Source organism: Xiphophorus hellerii, chromosome 10, assembly GCF_003331165.1.
Source record: "Xiphophorus hellerii strain 12219 chromosome 10, Xiphophorus_hellerii-4.1, whole genome shotgun sequence".
NCBI lineage: Eukaryota > Metazoa > Chordata > Actinopteri > Cyprinodontiformes > Poeciliidae > Xiphophorus > Xiphophorus hellerii.
In genome coordinates, this window is record NC_045681.1 from 22,257,489 (window position 1) to 22,270,549 (window position 13,061).

At 40.2% G+C, this 13,061-nt stretch overlaps 1 protein-coding gene across 2 annotated transcripts in view; it reads left to right on the top strand.

Annotated features, from left to right (window-relative positions):
* arhgap22b (Rho GTPase activating protein 22b) overlaps nt 1-13,061 on the top strand; it is a 35,090-nt gene that overhangs the window by 14,205 nt on the left and 7,824 nt on the right. Inside the window, exons 3-4 of one of the 2 annotated variants that reach the window (XM_032574771.1) lie at nt 469-556; nt 10,290-10,418. In XM_032574771.1, the coding sequence (XP_032430662.1) occupies nt 469-556; nt 10,290-10,418 (217 nt within the window). Of the gene's footprint in view, nt 1-468; nt 557-4,070; nt 4,471-10,289; nt 10,419-13,061 lie in introns of those variants that run through there. The other variant, XM_032574772.1, reaches the window with a different exon arrangement.

Here is a 13,061-nt window from a genome sequence, read left to right on the forward strand (position 1 = left end):
CACATGTTGGAAAAGTCCAAAATGAATGCAGGTTAAAACACAAGGGATGCATGGTTGTGTGGACGCTTGTTTACAGGCTGTCCACTCCACGTTTTTGAGTTCTGTCTTGGTCTTTTGGTTTTTCATACTTGTGTTTTGTTTTTTGGGGGGGTTTTCTCAGCTGTATAATTGTTGTTTTTATCGTGTGTCTTTCTTTTTTTTTTACCCTTTTATATTTTTCTTTATTTTGTTGTTTCTACTGTTTGCAGCTAGGTATGGATGGATGGGAAGAAACAGGGGATGGAACAAAAAAAAATGCCATGTTTGCTTTGCTCCTGTGGTCAATGACCTGTTGTTGATGGATGATTAAATAAAATTATTTTTAAAAAAACAAAAAAAACACAAGGATAGAAATAAACAAGTGGCACAAAGTAAAGATGTACTTCACTTTGGCACAGTTATTTAACTGAATTTCCCTGTGTGTCTCAGGGCTTTATACCCCTACAGGGATGTCAGGTCAATGAGCTCACGGCCAACCCAGACGAGCCAGGCAGGCACCTCTTTGAGATCGTACCAGGTGAGAACCGATACCTTCCTTCTTACTCATCTTTGTCCTCTTTGATTTAATGCACCAGTCTCACAAAACGCCATTCGACTCCACATTTTCCATGCTCACTCCTAATATCCAAATATTCATCCAGCAGAGGGCGCCATTTCTCTAGCCACTTTCCTCTCTTCTCACACTCTTGAATCATTTACCACAGGGACTGACAAAGTGACAGTCAATTTCAAGGTGGCAGAAGATTGTCTAGCTTGAAAAAAAAAGCACCTCACCCTCCACCTCTTTTAGCTGCTGTGAGACTTTAGATTTCAGAGGCGTAGGAGAGCGGTCATGCTTCACACACCAACTGACAGAGAACCCTTGACCATTGCTTGTACGCGTCTTCAGACCAGCAAAAAGCTTTACTATCCAGAATTATTGTAGTTCCTACTATAAACTGGGCAGGAGTTTTGACAATTCTTCAGAAATTATAGACCTTTGGATTTTTCTCTGGACTCCAAAATCAGTTTTGTTGTGTATCTGAGATCATTATTGTTTTGGAACACCCAACTGTGTCCAAGGTTTCTCACAGTTTCACTTTTTATAGTACATCAGGATCACTGGCAATGAAAGACTCGTAGCACAATGCCAAAGATACATATATATATATATATATATATATATATATATACTGTATATAGGACTGAAAGATAGACGTCACTGTTTGTGGATATTGCTTGTGTGTCAGATTTACAGGCATTCAAGATATGCGTGAATGCAAAGAGTTTTTTTTTTTTTTTTTTAGTTGTTTTGGCTCTATTGGCCTTTATTTTGATAGTGAATTGACCGGACCATGGGCAACGAGAGAAGAGGAAAGACGTGCAGCAAAGGTCATTAGGTCAGGACTCAAACCTGTAGCAGCCATGAGGACTAAGCCCTCCATAAGTGGGTTGTGGTTTACCCTTCCGCCACCACAGGACCCGGCGATTGGAGATTCTTGGTTGAGAACACGCAAACTCCATGTAAGAATGTCATGGATTCAAAACCATGACATTCTTACTGCAAGGCAACAGTGATACTAACCGTACCACTGTATATTTCATTATTAAATTGGAGGTTAACAAGTGTTGTAATCCAAATATAAAGATCAAGGCTCATCGCAGACAATAACTATATATTCCTGATGCTTCCCTTCAGCATTTGTTTGTTGGTCTCTTCTTGTGTTTAGAATAGTTGACAGGTTTGCGAGTGTCTGTGTATTTCTTCCTAACCAGTCAATATTACAGGAGGGTGTGATTCCCCCCACGAGCTTCAAACTGACAGGTCTGCACAGCTGGACCCGGAGAAGAGCAGGGAGTTTGACCAAAAATTCAGACAGCTGAGGAGGGAAGTTGTCGAGTGGAAAGAGAAAGGGGGAGGAAGCAAGACATGATTGGGGGGGGAAGCATTTTGAAAAGATACGTGGACTATCACTGGTGGAAGTTATCGCAAGTGTTTTTAAGATTTTTATGGATCCACAGGGAAGAAACTTAGGTTACCATATTCACTCTTTATTCAATCTAAGCCTCTGAGAATGACAGTCAGTAAGGCTTTACTCACTTACTGCTGTGTGAAAGGAAGAGGCTTGAAGCTTTAGACTGCACATGGTGTTCAGCAGTTATGGTGAAATAAAGGAAATTTGCATGTTTTCTTTAGGATTTTGGTCAAAAGTGACGAATAGGGTGATTGACACCAACAAACGGTTGCGTATCATAAGTTTAACTGCAGTTGTCCATTATCCACAGTTGGCTTCAGCTGAGTTGTAAAATGTAAATACCGAGAAATGGCAAAAAACATTTACAACTGATTCTGAGATTTACATTTAACCTTGGAAGCTACCAAATTAGATTAATATGGTTTAACTTCTTGTCTGAAAAGAACCATCACTGGCATATGTTCATGGCAATCTAGTGTTTGTCATCAACACTCTTATGATTTTAAACTGTGTATTTTAATGCATTCAATGATCAATCAAATTTGTCAAAACAATAAAAGCCACATTTTCAAATCCAGAATGTGGGATAAACACATTGAAAGCACAAACGGATATAACAGAGCATATTGGCTGCACTTCGTTTAGTTATCTTGTGTTCCACTGAGGCGTTGCTCTCAATTGCAACCTGCTTGAACTGTAGACATGTTGTTACAAGACACAAAACGGTTACCTTTTAAATCAATCCTCCCATGCCTGGCTTACTCAGACATTTTAAAATTCCTCTCAGATTCTGGAAATGGTGAGCCCTGAATCAATAACTGCATCACCAAGGAGTGTTTTTGTTACTGTCAAATGGTAATGCTTAGTGCGGCAAGTTCTCTGATTGGAAAAAGTATTGATTTGGGGGTAAACTGATAAAGCCTGATCAACTTTTAAATAGGAATCTAACAGTTTCTTGAAGCCTTCCTAGTAAAAAAAAAATTCCAGCAACTTGCACCTTTTAATCATCACTTGCAGTTTATCCAATTGGTATCTTAAATTTAAAAGTCAGTGCTAGCTCACCAGCCATAAGACTTGCAATAGACATAAGAGGGAATAGCTTTTTCTATCATTTTTGTGTAAAAGAAATTAGCAACAATTGGAAAATGACTGGGTCCATTTAAAGTAGTGCTAGAATTAGCACAATAAGCTACTGCAATAGTGCTAATGCAGCAATGCAATTTACTATTAGGTATTTATTGGTATACTGCACCAATATGCTATCCATTCAGGTGGTATGCAGTGTTGGTTTTATTTGCCGAGTAGCCGAGGTTTTCCACAAAGTTCTTCAATTGACGTGTTGTATGATTAGCCTGGTAAAAAGCAGCTCTATGTTCTATGTTCTATGCTTACTCTGACATTTTAAAATTTCTTTCTGATTCTGGAAATGGAATGTGCCGCAGTTCAGCTTTTGGGCTCTTGGCTTTGGAGAACCGATTGCTTGCTGTAGGTGTGGACTGTGCTGAAGTTTAAAATTTTACCCAATCACTAACGTTTGGGTCAAAACTAGAAAAGTTTTGTAGGTAATGCTCCAGTTCAATGCTTTGAAGCTTACCGGAAATTGCCTGCACTGTAAACAACCAACCTCCACTGTGAAGAGAGAAGTGCCAAGTCAAACGAGATGGATGTTAATTCAATATTTGGAGACGTGGCCAACCGGATGGCTTCTTTAACCTACATTGCCAAACTACAGGAAGACTACATTTCTAAAACGCCGCAGAAAATCTACGTCCTCATTGACAACGTTGCTGATTGGTCAGGTTGAAATTCTGCTGGAGAAATCCAGGTCAATGGAAGAAAGCCCAGATGGAGCACCAAAGGGAGATGAGAATAGAATGGAACTGCACAAGAAAGCAATGACCAAGCTATTGTATGATAAATGCTTTCATTGTTTCCAAAGATTAGATCCAGTTGGACTTGAGAAACACTTTCAGAGTTGCCTGTGTTCATGGAGCTTGACTGGCTTTATAGGTTTTCCCTGTGTGTGAGTGGGTATGAGTTTGTCTGACAAAGCTTAGAGGACAGCCCATCTCCCAGTTACTCCTCACAGACACTCTAAAGAGACAGAGAGAGAAACTTGTTCCACCCCTCCTCGGGGATTTGCCTCTCCCCAGGGGGGCTGAGAGTACAGACCTGCTGCCGGCACTGCTGAGTGAGAGAGCAACGGAAGAAAAGAGAGCATGAAAAGACTGAGGTGTAGGAAGCAGGGCTCGTCTGACGGTTTCAGTTTCTACCAGAGTTGAGTATGCCTCAGCGGGAGGTTCTGGCCACCGGCACACCTACCTGCGTGCCGATCGGCTTCCAGAAGGAGCCTGTGTTGTTGGAGGAGCTGCCTCTTCATGCCGGAGCCCTAGGCCCAAGCCTCTCCCCACTGCAGCCTGAGACATGGGGCCGGTCTGCTGCAAGCCGGACAGACTGAAAAAACAACATCTCCAAGGTAACAGGAAACAGATGCTGGAGAGTTTTTACAAGTGTGGCAGACAGTGAAGTGGAGAGCCGAGTGGCTTTGAGACTGCTAGAGGCTAAGATTTACAGCAGAATCGGAACAAACTGTTTTTGTGTTTTGAGTTAGGCAGTCATTTGGGGCTCATTTTACTTCTGGGATTTAAACATTTGAGGAAGACTTAAGCATAATGTACATGAGTGAAATGTGCCGCTTACGATGGCAATAGCTTTCTCTCAGGCATCTTTTGTGGAAAGAAAGAAAAAACTGTGGCAATAAAAGTTTGAGCTTTTTTTTGTACTTTAGCATACATAGCTTACATATTTCACTCAGGTCCCTCAGGACCTGGTCCAAGTCAGTCAGTTCCTCCAAAAGACAGAACCCTCAACCCTAACTTCCATTTGGTGACTTAACTCAAAAGTTTCTTTCTACATGCAAGGAATGGTCCAACCAATATACCACAAAAAGGAAGTATATGTACATCTTCTTAGGCAAGAAGATGTTATGACATTAAGGGTGCATTCACATCAACCCTGCTTAATCTGCTTTAATTGAACTCTAGTTTGTTTGCTTAGAAAGTCTGGTTCACTTGGGGAGGTGTAAAAGCACAAACTCTGAAGAGGACCAAAAGGAGTGAACTCTGTTCTGCCTACAAACCTACATCTCAATTCGGTTGACGTAAACTCTGGTGAAGTATGAATGCATGTGGATGCCAAGCAGGGCGAATACTAGTCTAAAAGTAAGAAGCGGACTAGGAAAGCAGGAAGCAGGCTATAGCATAGGGCAGTGGTTCTCAACCTTTTATGGGCCAGCGCCCCCTATCTATCATCCAGGTGCCTTACCGCCCACATCAAAGAAGATGCAGGCTACTTGCACCGAATATTATTTCATGATTAATATTACTATCATTGTTGTTGCTGTCTTAATTTTCATTGTTTCTGCATTTATCATCAAAAATGTATCATCATTTTTAAAGGTGTCTAAGAAAAATGCAATAGACATTCAATTTTTTTTTTTTTTACCCCTCCAGGGGGTCTTTTGTGGGCTCTAGTGTCCCTTATGTGACAGTAGGCTGACAGGAAACGGGGAAGGAGAGGGGGGAAGACATGCGGCAAATGTCGTCGGGTCCGGGAGTCGAACCAGCGACGGCCGCGTCGAGGACTCAAGGCCTCCAAATACGGGTCGCTCTAACCGCTACGCCACCACGGCACGCCCCGACATTCAATTTTAAATTGGTACGCCTATCAGCAGCCAATCAGAGTGGAAAAAAATTCTTGTTCTGTGCCATTTTCTGATGTTCTTTGTTAAATCTTGCATAAAATGAGCAGATGGAAAATGTACAACAGTTCCAGCTTTGAACAATTTGCAAACTTACTATGCTCTGCAACAGTAAAATTGCAACTGTATTAATCAGAACTTTTCTTCTCTTCAGTGTTTCTGCCCGTTTCTGGTGGTGCAGCTCTGTGCTGCCTTCAGGAGAATGGGACATCAGTGTATCATCCATAAAATTTAATCCACATGTCATTTACTGTGTAAACCAGAGCTTTAAGAACAAAAGTTCTAGGTCCTTTTAATGTCATACAAATGGGACAGAACCATGGATGATAATTTCAATAAAACTGTCTATTGATTTATAGATTAATAGTTTTACTGTACAGAAATTACAAAAAACAAAGCTGATACTTAATCAAATCCCAATGTGTCAAATTGAAAGTGTCATGGAGTCACTTAGCATCATGACATTAACACAGACATGAAAAATAATACTGAAGAAATAAATCTATAAAAATAAAATCTAATTAAAAGCACAAGTGATAAGTTTCTTACTGTTATGGTCTGTAAAATACATTTATTCTTAGAACTAGATATGGTCTCAACAAAACCAAGCACTTCAACAATATTATCTTTTATCTGAAAGTAGTGTCCGTTTGTTCTTGCCATATAGTATCCTGTATTAATTATTGCTCAAAAGGCCTTGCCATATAGGTTTATTCCTTTGTATTTAGTTTCTTAGTTTGTTCTTGCATTTTGTTCTTTGTACATTTCCACTTAGTTTCCTTTGATTAGTTTGATCTTTTCTTTGTTTGCCATGTCCTCTTTAGTTTCCCTCTTTTTATTAGTTTGCTTCCCCTTTACATTGACATACCATCTTCCCTCATCATGCCATTCACCTGCTGTGCTGCCTCATCATCTGACCTGCCCTCATTTAAGCTCTTGATTTTTCACTGTTCAGCGTGAATCAGGATCAGACTCTCTGTTTTCATATCCTGATTCACATCCAGTTTGTTTCTGTTTCTGAGTTTTGCTCAACGTGTGCGTCTTTTTTTTTTTTAAACGGTGCAGAGCTGTCGGGGAGCAAATTGATGGGGAAAGGCAGACTGACATACCTGTTACAACGACGGAAAAAATCCCAGTAAACTGATAAGTGAGATTTCGAAGTGCTGGCTCAGCCGTTGCATACCAGACCACTTACAGCACCGATGTCAACTCTATAAAATGAATGCACTCTATCGTGAGCGCACTAAATAATCATGCCAAAAAATGCCTATTTTGGCATAATAATGCCTTCCACTCATGGGAGGATTTTTTTCTTAATTAAATGGGTTTATTTTTCTGAGGGATACACAGTGAGGGTATCGTGATTTTAGTCATTACATGTTTATAAGAGCGATATTCCGTTGTCCTTCCATGGAAGCGTGCATCATCCAGATGAACATTAAAACACTTTTCAATACAAGTTGCTGCTTTGACACAACTACATCACTGCCAAACCACATGTATAAAAACCCTCAATAGGACATAAGATATTTGAAAACCAGACACCAGAGAAGTGAATCACAGGAAGGCCGTTAGCCGGTGTAACACTGAACTGCTACCTGCTACTGGTAGCTGTGAAGCTACCAGTAGCAGGAACACAGAGCTGCGCCAAGAAGCTAACAGAAACACTGAAGAGAAGAAGAGCTACCACAGTTGCACACCTCAGTTTTTAGCAAGTAGCTCAAAGTCTAAATGGCTATTGTTGTGCTTATAAGGGGTAAAGTTAACCTTCGCGGAAAAACCCCCCAAAGAAATCGCAGCGCCCCCTACCGTCCTCTGAACGCCCCCATTGAGAAACACTAGTGTAGGGCATTCTGGGTAAATACAACCAAGGCAAATACACAAGAGAAAAGGCATGCGGTCTTTTGCCAAAGACAAAAGAGAAAGCCTACAACCTCTAAAATCCGACACCACTCCATTTTTGTTTAGATTTTGTAAAGAAGGAAGTTGCGCTCAGTGTCTTCTTCAGAGGTTTTTGTCTCCCTTCCGTCAGTAGTTGTTGGTGCAGCACCACCACAGGTGAAAGTAGCACCAGGTCTGGTGGACCAAGCTATGGATAGATCTACATCTACAGCTGTGGTTCCCTATTCACCAAAACACACATACACCCTACTGCTGCTCAAATGTTCAAATTCACTGAGCAGGTTAAAAGTACTGGTGGGCATCTCTGGCTCTTATCTTCCCGATAAAATTTTCCATCACAACAAGTCATTCTCCGTAATCCGTGTCATTCCACAAGGTACAGTTCTGTACCTTTATTATTTCACTTTTCATCCTTCCATTTGCAGACATAATTTAATCTTTTCTGATATTTCCAACTACATCTAAACTTCAGTGTGAACTCCACAGCCATCTACTAGGACATGTTAGAAGAATACTTCATGCTCTCCTCTCCCAACATGCCGTCCAGCAGGACTTGGCACCTGCCCACACTGCCAAAAGCTGCTTATAAGACCACGGTGTTCCTGTTCTTGATTGGCCAACAAACAGCCCTGACCTTTAACCCCATAGAAAATCTGTGGGTTGTTAAGAGGAATATGAGAGACACCAGACCCAACAAGGTAGAGAACTGAAGGCAGCATCAAACAGGGTTTCCATTACAGCTGTGCAGTGCCACAGGCTGATCTCCCTGCCACGTCACATTGACGCAGTAATTGCAGCAAAAGTAGCTTCAGCCAAGAACAGAGTGCATGAATATACATCCTTTTTATTTATATGTTTTTCCAAGACACTGAATTTGGGGTCTCCTTAATATGCAAGCCATAGTCATCAAAATTACAAGACTAAATGGTTTCACTTTGTGAAATGAATATTTACAAAATATAAGCTAAGCTTTCTGAAATGAGTGACAAATACGTAAGAGACTTTTTTGGGGAAGTACTTGTATTCCTTGACTTGATTTCTTATTAATTGTTAGAAGAAATTATTTCATTCCCAATTCACTGTTTAGTCCCCTGGCAGTTTAGATACTGTTCACACTGAACATCTTTGCTTTCGTTTTGTTGTTCACTACTCTGCTGTTGCTGACCAATACGAGCACAAAGCCCATCTCCCGTTTGGCAAAACAAAAACACATCTCGATGGTCCAGAAAGCTTTGGGGAAAACATGTGAAATGTCATGGATGTTGTGTATCCTTACAGCATTCCAGTAAAAGAGGAAAACCTCACAAGTGTGTGTCACTGGAGATACAGGATGAGATGCATTCAGACTCCTCGTCTTTTTTGATAACTTTGAGTTTGCTCGGGCAGATTGAATCATTCATTTGATTTCCGTGTTGATAATTTGTAAACCTTGTGTTCCTGAATGAAGCTAGATTATATTCCTGTTCTCCTGGTTGGTACGGTCATACGGTGCCGCCCTGCTCATCATGAGAGTGTGACTTTAAAAAGCTGGGTGACAATGGCCCTCAGCTTCCATTGAACTGCTGTTTAAATTTGGTTAAATGACTGTGACAACAATGACTGTGGCAACACCACCGCCCGACACTAATGGCTCCAAACAAGAAAACAGAGACATTCTCCAAATTACTCAAGTGCGTGCTAAAAAGATTTTTAAAAGTTATTTTTTTATTTCTTGCTTCATTCTGATTTTTTCTTTTCATAGAATTTCTTATTTAGCAGTATTACCTTTATAGCAATCTTAATTATGTTTCTTTTTTCCTCCCCAAATTTAGTGTCTTTATATGCAGTGTATCAGTGTGTTTATGTGCTGATATTTTAGCTAAAACAAGCTGCTCAGGATTAGGTCAAGCACTTTGAGCAGAACTGATGGAGCCATCTAGTGGCGAGACGGATGTAATGCATCTTTGTTCACCTTTAGAAAACAGATGGTTTGAGAGAATTTTGCATAACTCCAAAAGTAATAAAAATAGTGTAAAAATTATTTGATTGTATAACAATAACACATAACCAGAGGTGGATAGATTGTGGCTGAATTAGAACAATTCCTCCAAGATTAGTGGTTTAGAGGTCAATTACTTTTTCCTCACAGAACCATGTAATTTTTTATTTTTCTGCCTTCATAATCATCTTCATTTAAATACTGCATTTTGAGTTTACTTGTGACATCTGACTAAAATTGGTTTGATGATTTGAAACACTGCAGTGTGTCAAAAATACAAAATAAGAAAAGGTAATCAGGAAGCAGGGTAAAGACTTTCACATCACGGTACTGTGCATTCAGGCAGTAAGGAGTTCAACTTTGCTATACTCTGATGCCGGCAGCTAGCCCACATCTTTACATGAAGGTCAGCATTTCTCATGTGAACACACTGCCAATAAACAGTAGACATTGTCTATAATAATAAGGCCTTTTTCTCCACGTCTTATTCTGCAGATCATAGCTTATTTGACGTATTAACTTCCTTTCAAACTAATTCGAGATGCTTTAGTTTAAACTTCCCACACCGTTTCATTCCCGTTACTATGTCATACGTGTCTCGCATGTTCAGTCACCTGTACTCCTCTCTCAACTCCTCGTCTTTGTCCCTCGCCAGGTGGAACGGGAGAGAAGGACCGTGCCCCGATTAGCCATGAATCCTTCCTGCTCATGGCAAGCTCGCAGACCGACATGGACGACTGGGTCAAGGCCATACGGCGGGTCATCTGGGCGCCATTTGGCGGAGGTAAACTCACGCTTCAACCAAAAACACATGGAAAAGATATGGTTTATGTAGGGAAGATGAAGACCAACATTCAGAATCAGAATCACAGAGATGTTAAAAAAAAACAATGCTTATAAAGTCTGAAGACGGACCTCCAAAAGTGGGGAAAATGTTGATTTCCTGTCGGCCACACGGGCTCCAAAAATCTACAAAATGCATTTGAAACAAGATTTTAATGCCAACATCATACCTGATGTTGGAAATGCCAACATCATTCCTGACCTTTAGCTTATCTGTGTCAAGTTAGATGATATAGCCGCTCTGTCCAGTTCCTAGCCAGCAACATCTTCACAAACATGATCCAGTCTATCTATTCCAGGAAAGTTCCAATATAGACTAAATTAGATCACAGGGAGCTTCTATTTTGTTTCCGCCATCAGCTGAGGGGAACTTGTTGGTGTGTGACTGGTTTTGGTTTGAATGCTGGTTGGTTTGATGCAGGAACCAACTAGTCTGATGTTAATAATTAGCTTCACATCCCAAATTAGTTAACTTAAGAGGATAGAAACATATCCAGACATGTCTGACTGTATAGAGGACCAACGCGCAGCTGAACACCAGTGTCTTATGTTACCACAGGAACTATATTAATAGGGGCATAAATTTGGAGTAACTTACCAATAATATCGTGGATGACATCACTGGCAGACTTGTTATATTTGTCATTCTGTCTCAAGCAGACGCTTCTTTAACTTGTACATTATTAAACTACTTTCAAACTTTTTTTTTGTATATCCACTGTATTGCTTAGAGTATAAAACTGAAAAGAAGCATTTAACAACGGGTAAAACTACGGTAGAAATATATTTTAAAAAAGGTAACCATATTAGCCAGCTTTGTAGCATTAGCTTAGCAACGTCTTGCTTGAGCCAGTTAGCTCAAATCTTAGAAGGAAAAAGAAACATAACCCTAAACTGTGACAGTGTGAGGAAATTAGCAACAATTACATCAATGGAGATAATAAACTCGGTTCTGTATGTGGCTCGGTTATGTTTCCAGCCGCCATCTCAGATTCACGGGTCCTGGAGAGGTGTGTGGGCGTGTGTGTGTGTGTGTGTGTGTGTGTGTGCGTGTGGGGGTGTGCGTGTGGGTGGGTGTGTGTGTGTGTGTGTGTGTGTGTGTGTCTCGTCTCGGTTCACAGTCCAGAATAGACCTGTCGCCAGCTCTCGGAGCTGAGGCTAACAACGCATTGACCTCCTCGTGTTCTTCTGCTGTGCTGCAGTCGCCTAGTTTGCCTCAGCTTACTTGATTCGGTTCTGGAGTTTGGAAATGAAGGATTAATCCCCTGTTTCCCCAGAGTGAAATGCCAAACACGGGATGGATTAACGCAGTGAAATGCGGCTTTGGGATGTATGAAAGACGCTCTCTGCTGCCGTGCAGCTCCTGCATGGTGAAGTACCACGATTACTGCGAGCTGTCAGCCAGCTGTGACTGCTGCAGCCAGTCACACAGTAATTAGTTGCTAATTCAATACACCTGCGCTGCCAGAATAGCTGGTTTAAACTAAGTATATTTATGTTTTTATTAAGTCTTAAGTTAAATAAATAGTGCTTAACTAATTATTAAGTTAGTAAGGACTAAAGTTGGGGATGAATTGTATTGATCTAACAACATTTATTCTAACAACATTTTGTCTTAATGTATCATTTTAAAATCGCTTTCATATTGTTATTGCATTATGATCAAGCATTTATCTATTTTAATTTCACCATGAACTATTATATCTAGAAATAAGCAACATAAATAGGACATTACGATCATAATGATTATTATGCATATGTGTAGACAGACAGACAGATAGATAGGATGCATTACACTCATATGCACAAAAATCATATATATGCATTTAGACTTTCAAATATGTTTGAGAGATAAATTCACAATGCTACCACTATTTATTGTTTAAATATTATTCTATATTACAATATTTAAATGTTTAAATATTACACTATCAAATATAGCAAAACATATATATATACATACTGTATATATAATTTGAAAATAATGGCACAAAAACATCCACTGAGGATGGGAAGGTGAAATAGCTAGACAAGAGTTCTGTCTGGACACGCTATTGGCTGGTGCATGTGGTGTATGTGTTACTGACTGACTGTACTCCCAAGAGCAGAAATAAGGGAATACATAGATAAGACGGTTTCACACTGTGCGTATTAATGTATAATTAGATATAAGCATTTGGTGGGGTGTCAAGTGTTCACGGATTTCAGCTATTTGCAGGTTAGGGTTGTGGCCACCCACCAGAGTGGATCCCCTTGGTCCACATTCAAGAAAAGACCTTTTGAATCGCCGTCTACTGTAACCAGTCCCACCAGTTTTTCATCATTCTCCGATAAGGAAAATTCACGCAAAATAAGCAGATTCCCACATTTTTCCGTGACAATGCATAATTGTGAGTTTACTGCAAATTTTCCGCAAAAATTGTCAAAAAGATTGGGTTTAAGTCACTGCTCACTCCGACCTGCAGGTGACAGTATGTCTTACTAATACCACACTTCTGCCTCATCCATACTTGATGTCAAATTATAGTCCAGAATCTCAAATATTTCTAAAGAACCACCACAAAATCAGTCATTTTGACTGCTA